Source organism: Lepidochelys olivacea (assembly GCF_965140295.1).
Source record: "Lepidochelys olivacea isolate rLepOli2 genome assembly, chromosome: 25".
NCBI classification, from domain to species: Eukaryota; Metazoa; Chordata; order Testudines; family Cheloniidae; genus Lepidochelys; species Lepidochelys olivacea.
In genome coordinates, this window is record NC_140435.1 from 15775464 (window position 1) to 15800233 (window position 24770).

Below are 24770 nucleotides of genomic sequence, written 5' to 3' on the forward strand. Positions count from 1 at the left end.
AGTAACAGAACAGCAGGGCCTGAAGAGGTAGAAACAATATTTTATTTTGTTCAGAGGTTTTTGCCCAGGGAGTTTCTACAAGGACCCAGCTGAGCAGAGTGGTGGCCGCTCTCGCTACATGTAAGGGCCTTTTTGTGCCGGAAGGAGCCAGCCAGACCCTCCGCTTGGATTTCAAGGGAGTTCTAGCAGCTGTGGAGCTGGGCCCAGGCCTGCACAATGGTTGTACAAGTGGAGGAGGGAGGCAGGTTTCTGTTCCATGAACAGAACTGAGGGGCTTGGCCTTGGGGGCAGCTTAGACTCAAGTTTCCCTTCTCAGAATTCACCGTTCAGGTGCTGTCACCTGTGGACAGAGCGGAAGTGGGGAGTTACCTCTGCTCAGCCAGGGAAGGGAGTACTCTGTCCTGGCAATACTCCTTGGCAGGGAGCAGGGGGGCGGCAAAGGGAGGAAGCCTAGAGCCTGGGTGGGTGTTTTTCTGCCTCGGGCAGTGGTGGAGTTAGAATCCTTTGTGGTGATCAGACCGAGAGGCGAGGTGAGATCTTTTATTGGCCTTACTTCTGGGGATGAGGGACTATAAAAGATATGTCCCCACCAGTCTTGTCTCTGTAAGGTCCTGGGCCCAGCACTGCATATTGACACAATACCACTCCATGTCCCCACCTAACAGCACTAACAGCCATCTCCTGTCACACTACAAACAACCAGCTCCCTTCCAGCTTCCCTTCCCTCCCTTTACCAGCCACAGAGGCTTGCTCCTGCCCCCTGCATCCCACACAGCTCACCAGACAGCATCCACGCTCCTCCTGCAGCCAGCCCAATTTCCCATTCCTCTGTACCAATCGTCACTCTGCTGCTCTGGGAGCAGGGGCCACCCCCCCGTGCGGAGCAGGGCAATGCTGGATCAAGTCCACTGGCTACTGCTCTGCTCCAGCTCGTCACTGAATGGGATGAAATCCTCTCTTCCAGCAAGCCACCGCTGCCCCTCTTAAATCAGAAAGTCACTTTGATCAAGAGTATTTGGGATCATAAATGCACAGAGAAGGGCTTAATCCCCCCCAGCCACTCACAGAACTGAGTACCTGGCTCGTGCCTGCAGTCGGTGTTATGTAACTTGCCGGTACGTGTGGGGGTTGGGTGGCAGAGAAAGGAAAGGACAACTCTGGGCACTGCTACAGCTGCCAGACCCATGTTTGTGGGGTGCCCCGGCCCCGTGGAGGAAATAGCAATAAAAACAACAGAGCTGTAGCTGAGAATTTCAGAGCCTTCTCCTGGGAGTTCTGGCTAATTTTCAAGGGCAACCAAGCCAGGCTTTTGACCCAGGTCTGGCCTTGCCAATCTGCCAGGATTAGCATGTCCTTAGGATGCAGTTGCTCATCTCTCTGCCCTGGCTGCAGCAGCATGCCAGAGGGAGGTAGGACCAGGCCACATCAAAGGGAGAGGCTAAAGCCCCTCTTCTCTGGGCTCAGATTAACCTTGGCCATACTGCAGAGACAGCTGCGCCCCTGGAACACAGCATGGGAGGGAGGGAGAGACCAGGCTTGAAGGGGATCTCCCTGGGCAAGAATCGCTATCTGTTACAGTATCTCCTAGGAGCTGGTGCTGTTTTGCATGCTACAGGCGTTCAGATGGGAAAAGCCCTTCCCACACTGTGCTGTTTGGTAGCACAGTGCTTGGCCCTGCTGCTCTGTGCTGTCTTAGTGACCGTAGGGTGGAGGTTGCTAAGAAGTTGCCTTCAGCTGTGGGGCTCTTCCATCACTCAGTCCTGCCCAGCTGTGGGGGACGGGGGGGGGGGATACAGCTGGGGAGGGGCCAAAGCAGGGATGCAAACAGGGTAGCATGGCAGCTTTATGCTGCCTTGTGCACTGACTGTTGTGACCGGCTGGCTGGCTGGCTGAGAGGTAACAGGACGTCCCTCCAGGGTCCTGAGTTGGAGGCTGCTGGAGCTCACGACTCTCCCTGTCCTGGGCCATCTCCTCCTTCAAGTGCTTTGGGTCGCCGGCTCCCACGTGGGGGCAGGCGTGGCCCCACCGCCGTCCCCACCCGCTGGAGAGGGCGCGAAGAGGAAGGCGAAGCCCAGGTCGTACAGACAGAACAGGTTGTAGCCAGTCATCACCAGGGCCGGGAAGAAAGCGAGGCCGAAGCCAAAGCCACGGTAAGCGCTGCCGACGTGGAGGCTGATCCAGTAACAGCATCTGCAGCACAAAGGACAGAGAGTTCGCTACCCATCCCCGGCGCACCAGAGGGCTGAGGGCAGCTCGCCAGGTGACTAGCACATGTAGTGCCCAGCAGTGGTGCGTGATAAGGATGGACTCCCTGCCCCGGGGAGCTTACGCAATTCATGGAGAACAGGAGTGGAGACCAGGGTGGGGGAGAACACGAGGATCATGCAGTTACTTGGGAGGTTAAAGGTCCAAGTGGCTGAGATCATCTCTATCCAGTACCCATCATAGCCTCCCTCGGCCGTTCATTTGACACCAAGTCATTCCTTGCCCAGGCTGCAGACTCTTGTTGAAAGCTCCCCCAGGCCTCCCCAGTCTAAGAAATCAGCCAGTCAAGGAGATGCAATCAGGGTTAAACACCTGCCAAAGAGATCCGGCTCAGAACATGGCTGGAAATAAACAAGAGGCTCTGAGAAGCTCTCCTGTCTGTTACATCACGGTAGCGCCTACTGACTTCTGCAGCCTGACCACTCTGTGGATGCTGCTCCGGGCCGGCACGCAGCCATGCCGATGGGGGAAGGAGGTTTCTGGAAGGCAGCGCAGCCCGAGCAATGGGCCGGGAATCCCTCGCGACGGTCCTGAGGCAAGCAACAGGCCGGGAGGGGCCACCAGCTCAGTGGGGAGATGCAGTTAGAGGGGACGCGAGGGGAACTACACCCAAAACAGCTCAGTGCTTCAGTTCCCACTGAAGAGCCAGATCCTCAGCTGGTGTGAACTGGCTTCAGTGGAGCGACGATGGGCAAGAGTGGCGCGTCAGGCCCCCGAGTTGTGTCTCTGCTAAGGAGGGGCCGGACAAGAAGCATTTAACTGAATCTCTGTGGGGTGCAGGAAGGGGTGTGGGGGGGAGGGGATTAACTGGGTGCATTGTCCATGCTGCCCACTGGCCATCCCTGGTCCCTGCGTCTCACCTGCCAATGGAGAAGAGCCCGGCCAGGATGGGGATGAGGCGCAGGTGCTCCTGGGCCAGGAATGTGGCCAGCACCACCATGTTGAGGCCGAAGATGACAAACTGCTCCATGGAGCTGGTGACGTACAACCGGTGGAGCAGGACAGGCGGGGAGCGCGTGTCCAGCGGGTCAATGGCCACCGAGCAGAGCTTGGCGAGAGCCCCGAACATAACACCTAGGGGCAGAGCGGGATGAGGGGAGAGGTTTGCATCAGACACCACAGCCAAACTCAGGCTCCTTCATGCTTCTGAGCGCCAATTCCAGGCCCTGCCGTGCTCTTGCTGAGACAGAGCCACTCTTGGCCAACAGCACCAGCAAATACAGCGCCACCCCCCATGTTCCCTGTCCCCAGACAAAAGAGCTTGTGGGCTTGGCAGAGCCCGGGGGTAAATGTGGCTCACCCAGTCCCTGGATACAACTCCCTATTTTATCAGTAGCCGTTCAGTGACCACCACGTGCTCGGAGCTGTACCAGACCAAGAGTTTATAAGGCTCAGAGTACTGGGCATTTAGGGAAGACCACTGCAGAGATTAGGGTGGCACTCAAGTGACCCAGATTCAATTCCCTGCTCTGCTAGACTTCTTACATGGCCTTGGGCAGGTCTTAGCCTCTCTGCACCGCAGAGCCCCAGCCCTGCCCTGCCTCACAGGGAGTTAAGGAGGATGAAGATTGTGAGATGCTCAGGCACGACGACAATAGGAGCCATAAATACCCTAGATAGATGGCAGCCAGGACTTTTGTGTTCTATCTGTGGTTCTGCCACTGTGTGTAACCTCAGGTGAGTCATTCAGCAGCTGCATGCCTCAGTTTCCCCATCTGTACCATGGTGATAATAAGCATCAATCTCAATGCAAAGCCCTAGGCGCTACTGTACCAGTGGACGGAGATACCTCACAGAGGGCTGAGTCCATTGGCTGGTGAGGCACAAGGCAGGACACAGTGGGCCCCAGGAGAAGTATGAGACACGCACCTGATCCTACACTTAAAGCCTTGAATGTGTGGCTGCACTCCATCCTGTGTGTCCTGCTACCTGTCTCCTGCTGAGCCGAGAGGCCGGCAATCTGCATGTCACTCGGGCTAAACCTTACCCACCATGCAAGAAGGGGAAGCCTCGGTTTGTAAGTCTCAGAGGGCAACCAGGACTTCCCTGTACAGGCTGCAGCAATCAATGTCACTCAAAAGGTCAGACCTGCTACCCTTCCTCCTCCCCAGCTGATACCCCCGCTGCCCCTCATCAGAAAGCCTCCTGGTCACAGTGAGATTTTCTCCCCTGAATTAATTCCCTGGCAGACAGGAATCAAAAGCCATGATCAAACATTCAAGGGCAGGAGGAGCTGACTGCCCTGATCTGGCAAGTGCCAGCAGAGGCTCAGAACTGGGTCACTAGGTGGGGAAGGTCGGGGAGGGGGGTCCCTTTTGATCCCTCCCCACACAGCCTCCTACCAGATGCAGATGAGAGTTATTAGTGCATGGAACACAGAGAGGGCAAATTTCCTACGAGGGCAGCTTTTTTGGGGCGGGGTCTGGAACCTAGATCATGGGGCAGGGCCGTGTTTGTGCAGATCACGGGTCCCGTGCCGTGCCAGGGGGGCTTCCAGACATGACCATGCTACAAATAATCAATCATTATAAGGGACTGTCTCAGGGACTGGATGCTCAGGAGGTGCACAGCAAATTCGCATGAGCAGTGAGTCCAGGCCTCCACCCCACCCAGCACCCAGTGAAAGGAGAGGATAAGCCAGCTGGTCATGCAAAGCCCAGTGCATTCAGCCCACTGCACGCCTCCAGACTAGACATCCAAGGCCCATCTAAGTCCCTAGATAGGTGCCTTTGGTTTAGCGTCTGATCAGACTCTCCCTAAGCTCAGGGGCTGGCTAGGCAGCTGCTGCAGCAGCTCCCACTCCTCTCTCATTAAGGCAGGAATGCTGGGCTCAGGGATCCTTCCAAAATCCAATTCCAGGCCAACAGGCCCGTGTTTGCTCCCTGTCCCGCTTGCTGTTTACAGAGATAACAAAGAGGAATGTTCTCTGTAATTAAACTGTCTCCCCGCGTGCCTTCCACGGGAGATGGACGGGGGCTGGGGCCCGGCAACGTTCATCCCCTGTGCTGACAGCACCAAGACAGCGGGAGACGTGTACAAGTGGCAGAAGTGCCCAGGCCAGGGAGCAGCTGGGCGTGGGAGACGGAGCTCGGGTGGCTGGAGATGGGAGTCAGGCCCAGAGGACATTCCTGGCTTGGCTGGTGGTGGAAAGGTCTCTGCCAGCACTAGAAGCCCTTGGGGGGCTTAACTGGAAATCAAAGCAGTGACCGTGCATTGGGGCGACTTCTTTTTCCCTGTAGACTCCAGCTCTGCCACTCCCCCTGCTCGTGGAATAACCAGCTGTTCTCAGCCATCAGGGAGGGGACTGGGGATCTGGCAGGTCTTCTCCACGGCCCATAAGCGAGGTCTCTGCAGGCATCTGCAGCCCCACACACACTGCTCCGACCCATGGTGGGGGTGGGAGTATTGTGCTCCTGCCACGGAGGGGCTGAGACTCCACAGTGAGCTATAGGACAGTAGGCTCCAGGGGCCATGTCTACCCTGCAAGGGCGACCTCGCAGCACTCACTAGAAGCCTGAGCCAAACGGATCCAGTGGAACCTAGGGAGGGGGTGGAATCTCCATCCTTACAGGTTTTTACGGCCCGGCTTGACAAAGCCCTGACTGGGATGATTTAGTTGGGGTTGGTCCTGCGTTGAGCAGGGGGTTGGACTAGATGACCTCCCGAGGTCCCATCCAATCCCGATATTCTATGATCCTATGAAACACTCCAATGGCCTTTGGATCAGGCCCTGAGCAGCCATAGTCCTGCCCCAGCAAGCGCTGGGCTCAGTGCAAAACCCGGGACAGATTATAACAGGGCTGGTGCCACAGTCCCGGTTTGGAATGAGGAGTGGGATCTCCCCAGGACATCAGAGGGTGATGGGTCATGATTGGTGGCTGTTCTGGGAGTTGTCCACTCCTGGGCCCACTTATAGGGAGATTTCCATTGCCAAGTCAATGCACATTGCAGAGACCCCACTGCTGGGTAACGAGGATGAATTGGTGACGGGGGCTGGCAAGCCCCAACCACATGGCACCCCATGGAAAGCAATCGGCACACAAAGAAATTAACTGGGGTGGGGACCACATCTTCCCTCTACTGCATTCAGCACCATGGCCAGAGCAGGGAGGGAAGGTAGAGGGGAACCCCAGCTGAGGGCAGCCCGATCAGCCATCCAGCCTGGTGTGCCTGCAATGGGCAGATGCACCCGCACTTGCTGGGGGTCCGGGGAGCAGCTTAGCTGGTGACGCCATCCCATATGGCACCAGGCCCAGTAGGAAGTGGCTTTTCTGTCACCAACAGGGCAGAGTGAATGTCTTGGTATCTTGTGTTGCAGAGCATGGAAAGTCTGCTGCTCTTGGGACTCCAGACTCTTTCACAAGAGCCCAAGTGAGGAATCCAAAATGAACGGAGGAAGGTCTCCGGAGAGGGGAGCCCCTCACAAATACCCATGTGCCCAAGGGGGCTAAGGCCAAGACACAGGAGTCAATAGAAAGATCCTGAGACCCTTGTGTGAGGGTCTCAAGAAAGGCAGATGGGCCAGAAGGAAAGCCAGAATTCTGCTCTCTTCATCCGGGTTCCTAAGCAGATGTTGCAATGACCCAGGTCTGAGAAATGCCAGTTGCCACCCTCCTCCCCCGACAGTATCATTATCCCCATTTTACAGCACGGTAAACTGAGGCACGGGGAAGGGCGTGGCAGAGCCAGGAATAGCAGCCCCCGGCCCCTGCTTTCACTGCTCAATAACTCTCCCTCCGAAAGTCAGGACTAGAGCCCTGGTAGCCAAACCAGCATCCGGACCAGCCCCTCATCACCCTGCCCCCTCGTGCAGTCGCACTGTTCACCGATGCAAGGGGGGATGCAAAACACCACCATCCCGATGAGCACTGGGGTAAACTGCACCAGGGACAGAGCCACGATGGGTTGGGGGGTGGGCAGGCAGGGTGACAGCTTGGGTCCCCCAGAACCTTGCCAGGAGGAGAGGAGATTCCCTCCTGACCCCTGCCCGGGCCCTGAAGCCCGACGACCCCTGGCCTTACCAAGCATGCTGGGCACCACGGCGATGAGCAGGCAGCGCAGGGCGAAGGCCGCGCGGCTGGCCAGATCCGGGCAAAGCGGCGGCTCGAAGGGCAGGAGGTAATAGAGTCCGTAGAGGACCCAGGGCGCCAGGAGCAGCGAGACAAAGACCGAGGACACGGCCTTCAGGTGGGAGCTGGTGCAGCAGCCACAGCACTGCCCCGGCGGGCGAGGGGTGGGCTCCTCGGGGCCACAGGAAACCGGCTCCACACCTGAGCCGAGGAACGGCTGCTCCTCCCTGGGGAGAGGCCGACCGGCCATGGGGCGTGCCGGCACCTCGCTGTGGGGCTGCGCCCTGCTTGGCTCTCTGCCAGCGGGCAGATGCTCCATGTGCTGCACCATGGGGGGCTCTGCCCCCACCCTGTCCAGGAAGCAGGTCTCCTTGGGCACTGCCATCGCCACACTGTCTCCAGGCCCCGCCCAGCCGGCCTCCCGTGGGTCGCAGCCCCATGGAAGGATGAGGTCTTTGGGGTCCATTGCCATGGGAAGCCTGGGGTCCCCCTGCACTGTGGAAGGCCGGGGGTCCTCCCCCAGGAGAGGCCCAGCCCCCTGGCTATGTATCCCTTCCACCGGCTCAGCCTCTGGGCCTGGAGAGTCGCTTGTAGCCAGGCTGAGGGAGGCCTCCTCCTCAGAGGTGGAGTGCAGCTCCTCGACGGAGGACTCGGGGCTGTCGGAGACAGGCGCCAGGGAGATCTGGGTGTCCAGGTCCAGGAAGGGCGAGAAGGAGAGGCGGCTCGGGTCTATGTCCTGCAGCTGGTCGATGAGGTCGGCAATGGACTCCTTGACACTGTCAAACTCCCGCAGCTGGTGGCAGCTGGCTGGGGCCTTGGGGGCTGTCATGGCTGGAGGGGTGGGGCTGCAAGGCAGAGACTCGTCAGAGGCCGGGGGAGAGAACAGGGTGTCCGACCCCCCTCCTGTGCCTGGCGATCCCCAGGCCTCATCCGCTGTCCTGGCAGGTGGGTCTCACCATCATGGAGGGGGAATCTGAGAGACAGAGAGGGGAAGGGTCTTGCTTAAGGCAACCCCACAAATCAGTACCAGAGCCAGGGAAAGGACCTGGCAGTCCTGACTCCTGGGCTCCCTTGATCTAACTACTAGACCCTGTTCCCCTCAGAGGTGGGAAGTCCAGATTCTCACCTCTGAGCTAACCGGTGGGACTCCTGACTCCCAGCCCCCTGCTCTAACCACTAGACCCCACTCCCTGTCATTGCTCCTGGGAAAATGCAATATGCCAATCTCTTCCAGCAAGGTTTCTCATGGGGGGGGGGGTAGCGACTGACAGGGTCATTTTATTGGATTTGATTTGATGCCTGAAAAGCAGCTGTCACCGCAGATCTTTCTGGGGGGGGAGGGGGAGCTCCATGTTATGTGGGGCAGGATTTCTCTTGGAGGGACAGGTGCTGTGATCCCCTCTCTCCTGCTGGCCCCAAGGATCAGGGCTAGGGGCTCAGGGCTCTTAGCGGAGACAGGCCTCTGCTTCCCTGGTGAGCAGGCTCCTCCTGTAGCCTGAAGATGCGGCTGAGACCCTGGAGCTAGATGGAAGGTGCCACCCCTGGGAAAGTGCTATGCAGACCCAGGGCTCCCATCGGGGCAGAGCCCTGCTGCCCCACAGCTTGTGAAGGGAGCTGGGATGGGGCTGGAGGCCGGCTCCAGCCGGCCAGTGTGCAGTCTGGATTTCAGACCCCATAGGGTCCAGGTGTGACAGGAGCCAGAGGGTTCAAGGGGAGTGGGGAAAGCTTTGTCTCCATGCAGGCTGCAGGAGGGATGAATGGGCCACTGAGCAGAAATTTCCCCAGTCTAAGACAGAACTCGTCCCTCCCCCAACGCAGGAGAGAGGGGCCCTGTGGGGCACAGCCCATGGGCTGGATGAGCCCTCAGGAATAGCCCCCAAATGTGCCATGGGGAAGCTGTGTCCTTATAACAGGGGCCTCATCACTGCAGTGGGACAGAGGACAAGTGACCCACACCCACGGGTGCCATGTTGCTGGGATACGGGAATCGCCTTGGTGCACAGATCAATGGGGCGGCTCCTTGGGAATCCCATCTCTGCTACCAGCCAAATCTGGGAGGAGAACTGCCCCACAATGCACCTGGATGGGGAATATATCCCACAGGGAGGTGGTCCCCCCGCCCCCAGCCAGCCATCGGCTCCAGCCCTGGAGCTGGAAGCGAAGTTGCTGGACCCAGTCCTATGTACTGTAATCTGGGAGATACCTGGGTGGGGCTAGGGGGGTTAAAGGCACGCAGGGATCCTAAGCAAACAGGTCTCTTTGGCGTATGTGCCCCTCCCTCTGCCTCCCCCCTTTCTGGGACAGCAGCATCCTCAGCGCAGCTGGGAAATTACACCAACCTCCGCCCCCCCCCCAGCATATATCAAAGCATTTCACCGTTGCTCCCAGGCTAGGAAAATGGGGTAACTTGTGTCCCTCCAAGATCTCCACTGCCCCCCTCCTCCCATGCTGATGGAAAGCAGAGAAGAGACATCTCAGTGAAACTCCACCTCCCCACCCCACCGTGTCTCCGTCCGGGGGCCCCCAGCCAAAGCCGACCCCTCAGAGCGACCCTAAAGTTAGACAAGGAGAGGACTCTCCCCCCCAACTCTAGTGGGATGGGAGGGCGATGGGGGGGGGGTCCCTGCTCTGTTAGGAAAAGGTCACTTCGAACAGAGTCGAGAGCTCAGAATACAAATGGATTTGAAACCTTCAGCCCCCCCAGCCCTTTCCCCTCCATGCCCCCCATCGATCCCTGCCCCCTATTGCCCCAACTGTCCCCCACATCCAGCCCTGCCCCCTCCATGCCCCCCACATCCACCCCTGCCCCCATTGCCCAACTGCCCCCAACATCCAACCCTTCCCCCTCCATGCCCCCCCACATCCACCCCGTCCCTACCCCCTCTGTATCGCCCCCAACAACCACCATCCACCTCCCCCGTCAACCCGGTCCCCTACATCCAACCCCCGAGCCTGCCCCCAATTCCAAATCACCTCCCTCCGACCTGCCCCCCATCTCCAGGCCCCGTCCCTCCTGCGCCCCGGCCGGCTCACCGCGTCCCCCGGGACTCTCCGCGCAGCGCCCGGGCTCGGCTCCGTCTCGGCAGCGAGTTTGAATGAAAACGCGAGTTAAGTTTCTTGCCTGGCCAAGGCGGCTCCCCCCCGCCACGCCCCGGCCCGGCCCGGCCCGGCCCATCCCCGCAGCTGGGCGGGGCCGGCCGCGGCCCCTAACCCGGGCCACATGGCTCTGAGCCCGCCAGCGGAGGATCCCAAAGCGCTTTGCAGACTCACCCTGCCGGGGAGGGGGGATTCTGGGGCCCGATTCTGCGCCGCTCACTCCCCGGTGAGTCGGGAGCCATTCAGCAGAGGCAGCCAACGCAGGAGCAGAGACCTTCAGCCCCCCCCACCCACCCACCCCCCTCTAAGGCCCAGCACTGGCCTTGTCCCTTCTCCAGCTGCAGCGGCAGCATGGGCCAGTGAGTAAGGGCATGGAGTGGGGCATTCCCAGGTGGGGGAAACAGGCCAGTGCCTCACTTTCCCCCTCTTGCCCCTTGCCTGTTTAGGCTGTAAAATCTTCCCTGCCCTGCTTAGCACAATGGGGGTTAGTGTTCCTGTAATACAAATATGATATGGGGAAACCGAGGCACTGAGGGGACTTTCAAAAATATTACCCAGCAAGTCCCAACGGCAGGGATTGGGACCCAGGCAGCCTGACCTCTGCTCGGCTGCTCTTACGCAAAGGGCTTCTCTGTTAGTGGTATCAACCCTTGAGAGGAGACTTGATCCCCAGCCAGTACCTGCGTGAGGAAGAGGCCACTAGCAGAGGGCTCTTTGATCTAGCAGGCAAAGGCAGAACAAGACACAAGGGCTGGAAGCAGAAATTAGATAAATCCAGCCTAGAAATAAGAGGCACATATTTGACAGGGAGAGGAATTAACCACTGGAGCAAACTTACCTGGGGGCATGGTACGTGCTCTACCCCTTGAAGTCCAGTCCTAGTTAACAGATGCACTAGCTCAGCTACAAGATATGGGCTGGATCCAGGAATCACCAGACAGCCCTCTGCAGATCAGACTAGCTGAGTGTCAGTGTCCCTCTGGGGGGTAGATTTGATGAACTCTCAGTACCCTAAAACCAGCACCAGGGGAACGTAACTGGGTCTCAGGAATGTCACCCCCCAATAGCACTCACATCTCAGAGGCAGGGGCCTGGGGTCCAGCTAAGAGTGCACTGGTTGGGTGTACAGGTTGAGGGCTGACCATCCCTTTGCTGTACGGTGATCGAGTCCTCACCCAGCACTGAAATGGTTAAAGCTGGTTCTCTCTGTGCAGCGCCTTCCGGTCCCAGCCCAGATCTTAACTTGCATGGCATGTTCCATCCCTAGATCTCAAAGCACCATGGGCCAGGCTTACCGTCTCTGTTTTACAGATGGGAAAACTGAGGCACAGATGGAGTGACTTGCCCAAGTAAACTCCACCACAGAGGCTGTGGCAGGGCCAGAAATCAAACCCAGGTCTCCTGAATCTTAACCCCTCATGCCCATCCGTCTCACAGGATGGGAGCATGGTTCCTGCAGCTGCCCCTCTGCCTAATTCAGAGCCACCTCGCTCATTGCCACCTTCCTCTAACAGCAGGACTCCAGCGGGGAGCACACTCTAGCTGGGGAGACCAAAGCACAGAGAGGAAGGGACTTGCTCATGCCCCCCACCCAGCCAGTCAGGGGTAGAGAATCCAGGCCCCATCCCTAGCTCTAACCCCTCTTCCCACTGCCGGCCAGGGAACAGAACCCAGCTCCCCAGCCCTGTCCTGGTTGTATGGGAGGTTAAAGCACTCCTGGCTCCAAAGTGGGTGTCGCACTGCACTGGGGTGGAGCTGATAGCAGCCTCCTGCAGGAAGCATGGCCCCTGTGCAGTTGGGATTTCTCTCACTGTGGGGCCCTGTTGGGGGAGAGCAGTACAATTGGTGGTTACTGGTTCTCCCCCCACCCCCCATAATAGCTTTGAGAGCTGGGCTGAAATCCTCCAGGATGGGGTGATCTAAGGGCTTCTCTGACAACAGGGCCCTTTGTTCAGCAGCAGCCATGTGCTCAGTGTTGAGAGCCCAGCAGAAGGCACGGGGCGGGGGGCGCTGAGGATAGAGTTACACAAGCTGGTGAGGGGATCTGGCTGGATTCTACAGGGGTGGCAGAGGCAGGGTTATGCACCCAGGCTGCTATTGGCCACAGGGCCAGGCTGGGCAGCTGCTGAACCGGACCCAGGCTTCCCGCCTCTGGCTACTGGGGTTTGCAGCCCCTTGTGCATGTGGAGGAAAGAGGCTGGCTGGTGGGATTTCTGGTCCCACCCCCCCCACACACACACACCCTGACCCCACTGCTGTGACCCCCCTCAGCTCCTGGAACAGGATGCACCCCCCCCCATTTCCCAGTGGTTGGAGAAAGCAGCTAGGTCACAGTCAAGTCTCCTCCAGAAGGGAAAGGCTGGCTCAGTAACCCACTCTTCCCAGACCCCCCAGCCTGAGGCAGGGGCATTAGCTGTGGGGACTGAACCTGGGTCTAGCAGCATGACCCCCTGCCTGAGCTCAGAGACCCAGTGTGGCTGGCTCATGAACCTTCATGTAGCCCAGGCAGAGCACCCCACGGGGGGCTGGAGAGGGAATAGCTCCAGCCCAAGGCTGCACCTATAGGGGAAACTTGTGTCTATTCAGTGAGCAGCAGCCAGGGAGCTTATGGCTGCACCTGGGCAGACACCCAAGGGAGACAGGTGGGGCTTCTCTTGTCTGGCCGCCCCGGCTCAGAAGCAGGGCAGTTTGTCCCTGCTGTACAACTGCCACCCTCTGGGGGCTACCCCAGATCTAGAACCTTACATGGCTGGGGCTGCCTCCAAGCCAGCAGCCCTTTGTCACCAGCAGTGAAGAGAGTTTCCCTCTGGCATGTGTTCTGGCGACTAGGACTGAGTCTGTGTCAGGCCATTTGCAGTAAAGCAGGCAGCTGGGGAGGGGTAGGAGGAGAGGGGAGCAGCACAGCAGAGATGAGTAGTTGATGGTGGTTTTTTTTATTAAACAAACAAGGTTACAAATAATGAACTTTTCAAAACAAAATTATAAGAGTCCAGCTGGGAATCTCAGCCCACGGCCCTTAAAAACATGGAGAGGGCCCAACACACAAAAATCTCTCTCTAACTCCACCCCAGACTTGGCAGAGCCAGGCACAAGGGTTACACACCAGCCTTGCACATGGATGATCATGAGGGAGGTGTCTGGGGGGCAGGGAGGGAAGAATACCAATATTTGGCCTGGAAAGAGCTCCTTGGCCCAGCTGAGTTGGATGGTCAACTGCTGACCCACCCCAGCTCCTTGGCCTTGGGGATGGCCTTGCTGAACACAGCACTAGCTGCTGTTATGGCTTTGAAGTGCCCGTGGCTCATTGCAGAACCCAGACTATGTGATCAGAGAGTGCCAAGCTCCCAGGGTTGCCTGTGCCAGCCTGCTAACCCAAGAGGCTCAGTTCCCAGCATGGGGGGAGGGGGGGCATGTTGGCAAGACAGGGGCACACAGATTGAAAACTGAAAGCTAAGGCTGGCTGCAAATTCCTCTCCCATCAGGGCCCACCCACACTCAATCAGCCCCTGGAGTGGCTACAGGGAGAGCCTGGTTTGCTCTCCACTGACCCACCCTGGGAGAAGAGGGAGGCCTTGAGTTGTTTTGAGGCAGGGGGAGGAAGTGCTGAGTTGGAAGAATTCAGGAGGTGAGCTACAAAGACAAGAGGCAGGTGTGAATGCACCACTAGAGAAATCTTAGCAGTGGGCAGAGCTGCACAAGCCAGCGACCATTGCCCTGGGCCCAGCACACACTCAGAGATACTAGACTGTAGCCACTCTGGAACAACAAGCCTTAAATGCAGTCCTCTGGCTGAACAAATTGTCTCAAAGGTTGTTTTTTTAAAAACTGTTCTAAGGACACCAGTTTCAAAGCCAATACAAACAGCCCAGCTTAATACAAAGATGACAACAGAATTTAAGTGGAGTTTACCTTCAGCCATTTGTATTTCTCTCAGCTCAGAGGCCGGTCAGTTTCAACTTTTGTTTCTAGTCTGTTTCACTCAGGTTCTCAAACACTGGGACCTTGCTGCAATTCTTGGGTTGCAAAGGTCTGCAGGGAAGTTGTTGCTTTGCAGAGGGAAGCTTCCTTTGTCTCCTCCTAGTTTGAAGAGCACTAAGTAAAGGGGAAGTTTTCGAAGAGTCTTTTTTTGGGTTAATATACACACCAAGATTTTCTTAATAAACTTATGAGTCCAGGTACCCATCTGATTTAAGGGGCCTGATTTGTCAGAGGATGGGTAAAAAACAACCCAGCCCTCTTTAAGAGGTTCTCAAGTTGGACCCCCCCAAAACTGAGATACTCAAAGGCACTAGTAACTTCTGAACTGTAACTCTTGAAAGTTGGGGGTCAGACTTGGATTTCCCCTTTAGAAAGCTGCCCTCTGTGCTCACATTAGGTTGCCAAGCTCAGTTTTCCCAGCGGGGTGTATGTGAAGGAGAGAGTAGGTAGGAGAAGAGTGAACGTTTGCCTTGCCGCAAGCTTTGTGCCTGGGACCTTTGAGAGCAGCCCATCAGGACAGACTTCTAGGAAGGCTTTTCCCCTCTACACTTAGTCCCTGGGCAGACATCAGTCTACAGCCAGTAGCTTGCAGAGACGGTATTTCCTCCGGATTTCAGTGCGGACATCACCCTATGGGAGAGGGATTTCAAAGGGGACAGCTCAGGTGGGCAGTGCTTCGTTTGGGCCGGGGCTCAGCCCCAGCCCCTCTTTCATCACAAGTGGGGCACAGCAGGTGGGGTGTGCAACACTCACAAGGATCCCCCACATGGCAGGGGAGTCGGAGACTGGGACCTCCAGCACTGCAACACAGACCTCCCACTACTGCTCAAGTAACTCTGCCAACAGGCTCTTTTCCTTCAGTGGAGCAGCCCCTGTTGGGGGGGGGGGGGGGAAGATGTGGCATGTTCTGCCATTGTGTTACAGGGGCATTATTTCCTAAACAGATGATCAGCACCACTGACTCCTGAGGGTAAGAGGAGCTGATCCGGCCACTTTACTGACAGATCAATAACCCTAGATTAGCACTGTGGAGTGGCACTAGGAACCATGTCACTGCTCAGCTCGGGGCCTGTCTCCATAGAAACAGGGCACATCTGAGCCCTGAGGAGGGGCAATGCCCATGAAAGGCAAGAACGGGCGAGATCCCATCCAGCCCCTTGGTCAGCCAGGTTAGGGGGATAGTGACCGAGCTGGCTCAGCGTGCTGGTCTCCTTACCACTTGGCTAAGCTTCCCCAGCAGTGGGAGAATGCGTAGCAACTCCTCGTCCTGGCGGTCCCCCAGCCAGCCGGGGATCGGGATCCAGTTGGAAATCTGCAGAAAGGGAAGGAGTGTTGGCTGTGCAAGAACCAGGCAGCCCCGCCAGCCAGCAGTTAGCCAGGGGAATGTGGAGAGGTTAGAAATCCAGGGGCAAGAGTGGGGAGAAAGTGTAGACTCCTAGAGGTGCAGGGCTAGAAGGAACCTCAATCATATAATATCAGGGTTGGAAGGGACCTCAGGAGGTATCTAGTCCAACCCCCTGCTCAAAGCAGGGCCAATCCCCAATTTTGGCCCCAGATCCCTAAATGGCCCCCTGAAGGATTAAACTCACAATCCTGGGTTTAGCGGGCCAATGCTCAAACCACTGAGCTATCCCTCCCTTCAAGAGGTCAAGTCTAACCCCCCTGCACTGAGGGGGGACAAAGTCAACCTAAACCATCCCCAAGGGGTGTTTGTCTAACCAGTTAAACCTGCACTGATGGGGATTCCACCATTGCCCTTTGAAGCCTTGCAGGACCCATTAGATACACCCTCCCCCTTGGGCAGTGAGTCATTGATAACAACTCGGGTATCAGTTGCACCCCAACCATTAGCAATTTCCTCTCAATTGCATTTCCCGGGTTTGAGAGTTTCAGGTGAGATGGTCAAAAGCCTTTTTTAAAAAGACGCACCCCCCCCCACCCACTAGGCCGTAACCCCAAATGGGGTTAAAGGAGAACAGTAGGTTGGTTTGGCAGGATTTGTTCTGGACAGATCCAGGCTGGCTATTATCCTCCATGTGCTCACAAACGGAGTGGTTAGAATTTGGTTGCGGTATCTTTCTGGGGAGTGAAGTGAGGCGGAGTGGTCTAGAACTTCTTTGGTCCTCTTTGTACACCAGTCCTCCAAGATCTTGCCCATCCTCCAGGAGTCCCCAGAGAGAATTGCTAACACGTCTCAGATTGCTTCAGCTGGTTCTTTAAGGAACCTAGAGTGAATTTTGTCAGGCCCTGCCAACGTGAATGTAGCTACCTATTCTTTAGCCTGCTCTTTCCCCATGTGACTTGTATTCCTTCCCCTTTGTTGTTGGTTTGTTAATTGCATAGCGTTAACCATCTGATCACAACTCACCTTTCTAGCCAAGAAAGGAACAAAACAGGCATTAAACAAACACCTCCAGCTTCTTGAGGTCATCCCTTATTAGCTCTGCCTCCCCACTAAGTGGGCTGTGCTTTCCTTTGTCTTTTATAGAACCGCATATGTCCCTTGCGAGGCATAATGCAGTTTGGGAATTAGCCTTTTGCACTTCATCCCCACATGTGTGATTTGTCTGGACACCTCTTCAACCATTCATCCACTTTTCCACTCTTTGTAGGATTCCTTTTTGGTTTTCAGGTTATTAAAGAGCTTCTGATGGAGCCACACTGGCCTCTTGCTATCGACTTCTCTGGACTCCTCATACTCTGCAGAGCTAGAGTGGGTGGGAACCCCTCTCCAAAATCCTGCTTCCTCTTGTGTTTATCCCCACTGATGGTCAGGCATGGCATATACAGGCAAACACCCCCAGCAGGACTTCAGCAGGGAAGGGTGCAGGGTTAGGATCAAGCATGGGAGACCCTGGTCTTTAGGATGAGACTAAAGGACCCAACCTCTTGTGGTCTCTAATGCCCCTGGCACTTGGGGTGGCACTTGCTTTCAGGAGAAAGCCAGAGAGGCAGAGTGTAGAATCCAGCCAGGACGCTGGGGCAATCATACATGGGGCAAGTCTTACCTTCAGCAGCCTAGCCTTGCTGGGTATTGTTTAGCTGCTGCATCACACCCCAGAAGCAGCTGCATTCCAGCAGCAGGGGAGTGCGACTGTTTGCAAAGCACCATAGGAACCTTGGGGATGAAAGGGGCTCAAATGACCCTCTTATGCTTTTGACGGGAAGCACGTCTCACCTATGCCCCGTAACACACGACTCCCCTCTCCCCAAAGGAGGTGGGGAGCTGGGGAAAGAGACCTCTGACCCGCTGCATGGCACCAGATGGGGGTGAGCAGGCAGAGGGTCACACTGCCTTCGGAGAGCTCACCCCCAGCCTGTGCAGGCAGAGCCATGCTAGCTGCATCCAACACCCCCCAGTTACCTGGTAAGGGAACCCTTGGAGGGAATCATCCAGGGCCACTGTCCTGGCCAGGTCTCTCTCCAGGATGGAAAGGTCCTTCACGTAGTAACCCTGCAGGCAGAGACAGTCCTGCTGATAGAGGCGGTGCCTGGGGGGGGAGAGGCCAGGGCAGGATAAGAGTCTGAGCGGGGGCAGGGAGGAGACCTGCACCTCTTGCCTGGGACAGTCACCTGATCAGCTTCTTCTGAGGGTCCAGGACATCCAGGATCTTCTCTGTGTAGTCCTGCTTTGCAGTAGTGAATATAAAGATCTGGGGGAAGAGCATGCAAGCAGGGCTTGGGAGCAGCTCCCCCATGGTCGTGTCTGAGCAGCTCCCAGACACAAATGGCGTTAGCCCCACTCACCCCCCACCCCCATATCCACAACCCTCCTCTCCCAGGAGCATCACCGGCTGTGACCAATGCGGAGCCGGAGGAACAGGGAGATGAACGGATGTGGTCACACAGGGAGTCAGTGGCAGAGAGGGGGTTGACCCTGGGACCCAGTGATTCCAGAGATCTCTTCAGTCCAGAGAGGAGCCCCCAGCTGGCCTCCCCTCACCACCCACCCAGACAAGCCCACGGACCTCCAAATTCAAGCCTGGCTTTGGATCTGGATTCTGCAGCTGGGTCCTCTCCCTATCGCAGATGTCCCAGCACATCCCTTCCTCCCACACAGCGAGCATCGTTACTCCCTTACACCTCCTGGCGTGGTGCAGTGTCCCCACCCCCAGCACATCCGTGCAGTGCCCTGGCTGTGGGAGAGGGAGGCCAGGGGCCCAGCAGGTACCTCATAGGCTTTGGAGAGAGTTTCCAGGAACTCCTGCACGTGGGGGCGCAGCTTCATGTAAACCTCAAGGAAACCAGGGGGCAGGAAGCAGGGATCTGTATTAATGGGTCCAGCCTCCAACCCCTGCACCGCAACCCCCGCCCCACCCAAACAAAACAAAAAACCCCTCCAGCAAGGGCTTCTCATTCAGCACCAGAGACAGAGGGGGCAGCAAGTCAGCTCAAAGGCCCATCGAGCTGCGGATCTGGTCCCCAGGAGCCGCTGGCTCCGGGGGATGGCCCAGTCCCTTGGCGTGCAGGGTAAGCCCACTCCTTCCTGACCCCCATGCAGGCTTGGCTTGTGCCCTGAAGCAGGAGGATCAGTGGTGCTTGCGGTTTGGATTTTAGCTACTGCAACTGCAGACGGGAAGGGACTGCTCTCCCCGCACTGCCCACCGGCTGGGGAGGGCCCCGGAGCCCGATTGGCACGGGAGGGCTGCGGGAAAGGACCGAGGCAGGGAGGCCAGGTGAACACGGCTCTCGAGCCCCATCTAGTGGGCGGATCGGGGGCAGGGCCGATCTCCCCACTTCTTTCCTTGCTGCCACCTCCAAGGGCAAGGAGCCCCCCCCCAGCTCCCCCCCCCCCACACCTTGCCCCAATCACACCCCAGGCTGCTCAGCAGCCCCTGCCAGGCACTAACCCGATAAGCATCCCCCTGGAAGTCTGTGAGGAAGGTGCAGTCGGCGTCCCGGCTGGAGGTCAGGGAGCAGCAGACCAGGGTCCCCTCCTACAAGCAGGGAGTGCGGAGCTGCTTTTAGCGCCCTCCCCACACGCGAGGCCCCCACCCCAGCAGCACCTCGAGCTGGCACAGCAGCCACGATGCACTGTACGGTGGCGCCAGGCCCACGGTGGGGATTTGGCTCCTTTAGGACGGGCCTGATCCCTGCACAGACACCCCCTAGCTCACCAGCTCCAGGACCAGCGTGCTCTCAGGGGTGCTGCGGGTCTTGATGGGAGTTTCTTTCCTGGGGGGCTTCTGGCTGGACCTGGGGGGCAGTGCCTTGTGGATGAAGCTGGATGGGTGGGGAAGCAGAGAAAGGGGATTGGAGCTTCAGGGGTACAGCCACCCCCCGCATCCCAGGGAGCGCCGTACTCACGGGCTCAAGATACTGGTTTCCTCTGGCTCATCCGATGGGAGGTTCCCGAAGTACACAACTCCACCCGTAGGCTGAGCCCCGGGCTTCCCTCTCTGCCCCCGAGGGCTCTCTGGCTCTGTAGGGACAAAAGCCTGGCTTCAAGATGGCCCTAAGTTTCAATGGGGACAACCTAGGACTTTGGGGCAACCAATGGGGCAGCACCCAGAGCCTGCAGGCTGGGGCTGAGGGGACCCAGTCCAGTTGATGTCCATGCAGCACAAACACAATCCCCAGAGTCGCCGACAGTGACCCCCCAGACCGAACCCTGGACCTCCCCACACTCAGCTGCTGCCGGAGGGCTCCTGGAGGGCAGGCAGTGCCCAAGCACCCTCGCTGGGGGCAGCCGGCCTCACACCCAGCCCCGAGGCAGGGCACGGAAGCGCCTGGTCATCAGGGGCCCAGCAATTCAGCCAGCCCCACTTACCCTCCGTGCCCAGGGGAGAGAAGCAGACGACACCCAGGGGTGGGCCCTGGAGGGAAGCCGCCTTGCTTGCTGGGCTGGATGGGCACGGTTCGAAATGCACCTTCAGGGCCCTTCCCGTCAGCAGGGACACGGGCTCTGCGGGAGGCAAAGGGGGCAGGCGGTTACAGTCCGTAGGAGGTGGAATGGGGAGGGGGGACCCACAGAAGAGTCAGCACAAGGCATCAGCTCTGCAAGGTGCTGGGCACACAATGCCAATGGGGGACGGGGGGAGCGCTCTGGGACACCACCCTCCCCAGCCTGAGCCCCCTCACCTGTAGGGCCATCCTCTCGCCAGCCTCTCCCCTGGCTCTTCCCCCCTCTGGGGGCACTCGCCTTCCGAACTGGGGGTCCCAGATCCTCCACATCGCTACTGGTCTCTCTGGGGCTGAAGGGCTTCTTCACCCGGGGCGTGATCTTACCCGAGCGCAGCATCATGGTGCGGACGGGCAGCTGGGGACGGTGGAGGAGACAGAACCACCCAGAGCCTTCAAACAACCCACCCTGCGTGGTTAGCGGTCAGCAGTAAGAGACTCAAGAAGGCTCAGCCCCTTCTCCAGCATCAGCGCCCCGGGGATCTCAAAGCGCATCGCAAACAGCGACTGACCCTCAGCGTTGGAGCTGCCAGACCGGATCAGACCTGGGACCCATCTCCGACAGCGGCCAGAACCAGATGCTTCAGAGGAAAGTGCAACCCCCAGCACACGCAGTGAATTGTTAAACTGGCTCCAGGGATGTCGGGGGGTGGGAATTCCCCCCCTACGTGAGGCTAACGCTTTTGGGGGAAACACCCCTCTATTCCCCTCCATAGAAAGGCCCTCACGAGCGACTCGCCCGAGGGATCAAGGCCTTAGCTGCGCCCAGGGCGGGCAGCAGAGCTTGGGGGGGTGGGAGAGTGAGTCACCCCCAGAGACAGAGGCGCTTGGAGAGGAGCAGGCCCAGCCAGCAGGGCACCTAGCAAGTGCCTTTGGAGCCATTTAGGGGGAGAAAGGGGCCAGGACCCCCAGAGGAAGTGAAATCGGTCCCTCCCCCACTCTACAACAGCCCCAACCCAAGCCGGGCAGGAGAGAGCCGCCAGCCAGGCGGCGCGGACACGGCTATAGCCAGGGCCCTGGCTGGGAGCCGCAGCCGAGAGGCCACTGAATGAACACAGCCCAAATCGCCTTCTGGCCAGGGGCAGGCTCGCTCCCAGGCAGGGGGGGCCCACGGCTCCGGTGATGGCGAGGCAGAGGCGTCATGGCTGCCCTGTCACTGCCAGGCCTGCCCCAGACAGAAGGGGTCACACAGCCCCAGCGCCAGCTGAGATGAACAGTACAGTTACTTTAGTACCTGGCCCTCCCTAGCAGCCACATCTGCTCCAGCATCCCCCATGGGCATGACCAGGGCTTTGACTTGCCATCCACCTGCCCCAGGTGCAGGGATCGCCGCAAGTTCAAAGCAGCCGCTTGGCCCAGGCGTGAACCCCCTGCACAGGGGGCAGGGAGCCAGGCCTCAGGAGCAGGGCCAGGGGGACATCATGGTGCAACACAGGAGGGATCCCCATCAAGCCACCTCCTCTCCCTAGCTCGGGTCATCCTCAGGGTGTAAGCATAGCCCAGAGACTGGGGGGAGCCTTGTCTGCTCAAATAAAGAGACCAACACCTCTTCCTGTAACTGGCACCAGGCAATACAGCAATGGGCGCTTCAGAAAACCAGCTGCCCGTTACAACAAACGGGGGGTCCTGGTTCCAGGAGAACCGGGATTTTGTTCAAGTCTCTCTGAGGCCTGAAAAGGCCCAGCCCAGAACTGGTAACACTCACCTGGCCTAGAGACCACAGCACATCAGGAAGAAGGGTCATAGAATAAAAGCCCCCAGGGCACTGTTTTATTGGCAGGGCTGGTTAGTAACACAGCCCAGCTGGGTTTGCAGGTAATCTGGGTGCATTTAAAGGGACGGGAGCTTTAAAAAAAAAAAAAAAAAAAATCATTCTAACACACAGAGCCGGAGACTCAAGCATTCAAGCCCGAAACGAATAACGTACCCCAGCTTTCTAACGGGTGCATGCTAAGGCTCCGGAACGTGAGGGTTTAATAGCACTGGCTGGGGCACTAGGTAGGCAGGTGCTTACAAACTTCACCCACACAGGTCTCAGGAGGTCTCTCGTTCCTGGCCCGCGGCTTCCAGCGCTATTCCAGTTCCCTCGCCCTGCCAATGCCCCTCGACCCTGACCCGCAGGCCCTGCAGCTATTCCAGGCTTGGGTCACCCCCCACAGCCCTGCCAACGCCCCTCGACCCTGACCCGCAGGCCCTGCAGCTATTCCAGCCTTGGGTCACCCCCCACAGCCCTGCCAACGCCCCTGACCCGCAGGCCCTGCAGCTATTCCAGCCTTGGGTCACCCCCCACAGACCTGCCAACGCCCCTCGATCCTGACCCACAGGCCCTGCAGCTATGCCAGGCTTGGGTCACCCCCCACAGCCCTGCCAACGCCCCTCGATCCTGACCCACAGGCCCTGCAGCTATGCCAGGCTTGGGTCACCCCCCACAGCCCTGCCAACGCCCCTCGATCCTGACCCACAGGCCCTGCAGCTATGCCAGGCTTGGGTCACCCCCCACAGCCCTGCCAACGCCCCTCGATCCTGACCCACAGGCCCTGCAGCTATTCCAGCCTTGGGTCACCCCCCACAGACCTGCCAACGCCCCTCGATCCTGACCCACAGGCCCTGCAGCTATTCCAGCCTTGGGTCACCCCCCACAGCCCTGCCAACGCCCCTCGACCCTGACCCACAGGCCCTGCAGCTATTCCAGCTTTGGGTCACCCCCACAGCCCTGCCAACGCCCCTCGATCCTGACCCCCGGGGACCTATTCCAGTGTGGAGCCCTCCCTGCAGTTCTGCCGCTGCCCCTCAGTCCCACCCCTACCCCCCACTCCAGTCCTGGGGTTCGTCAGCAGCAGCTGCCGGCCATGCCAATTGCTGGGGTGTTTCCCCTGCTACGATCAAATGTCCATGCTGGGCTGGGTAACGACCCGACAAAGTCATTTTACTTCTGACCTAAACCAGAAATTAAGACATAAGGGGCTAGTAGTTGGCGACGGTGAGTCAGGACTCTGAGTTCTGTCCCCAGCTCTGTCACGGACTCACTGTATTGCTGTGGCCAAGTCACTTCCCCACTCTGTGCCTCAGTTTCCCCATGTGGAAAGCAGGGTCAGTCTACCCCCCCAGAGGGACTGTGGGGCTGCGTTAATGGCTGAGCTCCTGGGATGGCGCATGCTCGCTGCAAATATTGTCACAAGTGGATTTGCTCCTTACACCATCTGTGAGTCCTGGGGAGACTGGACAACGCCGTCTCGTTTCCTCTTTGATTCTGCTGGTGGTGGAGGGTTCACATGGGAGAAGGACGGAAAGATGAAACCCCCGTGCCTGGAGTCTGTCAGACACACATTGCTCCAGCCCCGGAGCCCCCCAGACCGAGCCCAACTCTGTGGTCCTTGTGGTGCCGGTCAGATTCCAAACAGCCCGCAGGGGGCACCCCACTCCAGCTGTGAGGTGTCCTCGGGCCGGCTGGGTGTTTTCCATGGGGACGCGAGGCCCCCAGAAATGCTGGTGGATGTTCCATGGAGGCCTCAAAATACACAGCCCGGCATAAAATCTTCTGCTTCACTCACAGGTTCGTGGCCAGGCGACCTGCCATCAGGAGCCTGCGCTCAGCCCTGGGTGCCATCTCTGGGATCTGGAGTGGGAATTATTTCAAGCTGCAGCCGGAGCCCGAGAAAGAAGGGGTGGGAGGGGGCGATACCTGTGCGCGCACGTGTATATGTGTGTGCATACATGCACATCTGTGTGTGGGGGCGTGCACAGGCGTGTTTGTATATGCACTCATGAGCCTTCACGTGTGTACCTGTGAGCAGGTGGGCGTGGCTGTGCATTATCACACATCCCCAGGCTTTATCACTCCCTCCCCCCCATCTCAGATTAGTTTAAAGATCACAAGATTTTTTTTTTAATTCACAACGTGGGGCTGGGTTTCTTTGCCTCCTGGCTGTTGAGTCTCTGGGTGTCACCTTTTCAAGCTTTCTGGGCAGCCTGGCAGGCGAGAAACGTGCAAGGGATTTAAATGCAAGCTCAGAGTCTGATGAAATCACCTGACTCCAAGAACTGGGGCTTCAAGGAAAGCACCTGGTATTGTGAGACTCAGGTTAAGATCACGAGAGCTGGCCACATTGTTTCAAGGGCTTTCTCTGCCGGACACTCACAACCCCAGTGCCCCAGGCTGCTTTGCAATGGGAAGCCTAACAGATCCCAGCTACCGCATCCTCCTGCCCTGGACAGGATGGTTCCCTTTGCCGTGTATTCCCCAGGGCCATGGGCCAGCCCATCCCTTCCGAGGCTATTCCACACCTTGCTAGATCTCACCCTCAGGACCCATTTCCTGCTAGTGCCCAGCACCATGCTCTGAATCCGCTCTCAACAGCATCCCAGAAGCAGCCGCATTTCAGCAGCCTGGTTAGCCATCTCTGGAGTGGCTGGAGCTATGAAATGTCAACACTTATTGCTTCCTGCACCCTGCAGCCTCAA

At 58.1% G+C, this 24770-nt stretch overlaps 1 protein-coding gene across 4 annotated transcripts; it reads right to left on the reverse strand.

Moving 5' to 3' along the window:
• Nucleotides 1–24: 24 nt before the first annotated feature.
• Nucleotides 25–12156, reverse strand: LOC311512835 (uncharacterized protein). Of its 4 annotated transcripts, none has more exons than XM_084614204.1 (5): nt 11269–12156; nt 10368–10412; nt 7287–8179; nt 3126–3339; nt 25–2190 (listed from the first exon to the last, which is right to left on the reverse strand). In XM_084614204.1, the coding sequence occupies exons 3-5, from the start codon at nt 8161–8163 to the stop codon at nt 1977–1979; spliced, it is 1305 nt and encodes a 434-aa protein (XP_084470330.1). In that variant the 5' UTR covers nt 8164–8179; nt 10368–10412; nt 11269–12156; the 3' UTR covers nt 25–1976. The 4 variants fall into 4 exon arrangements, with proteins under 4 accessions (XP_084470330.1, XP_084470328.1, XP_084470331.1 ...); XM_084614202.1 differs by having other exon boundaries at nt 7287–8307; XM_084614205.1 differs by lacking the exon at nt 10368–10412.
• Nucleotides 12157–24770: the final 12614 nt, after the last annotated feature.

Bases quoted from the DNA above. Each gene is read 5' to 3' on its own strand.
- LOC311512835 (XM_084614205.1), bottom strand. From the start codon at position 8,163: ATGACAGCCCCCAAGGCCCCAGCCAGCTGCCACCAGCTGCGGGAGTTT. The intron at 3,340-7,286 runs GTAAGGCCAGGG...CTCTGCCCCTAG, and splicing joins CGTGGTGCCCAGCATGCTTG to GTGTTATGTTCGGGGCTCTC. The intron at 2,191-3,125 runs GTGAGACGCAGG...TTTGTGCTGCAG, and splicing joins GGGCTCTTCTCCATTGGCAG to ATGCTGTTACTGGATCAGCC.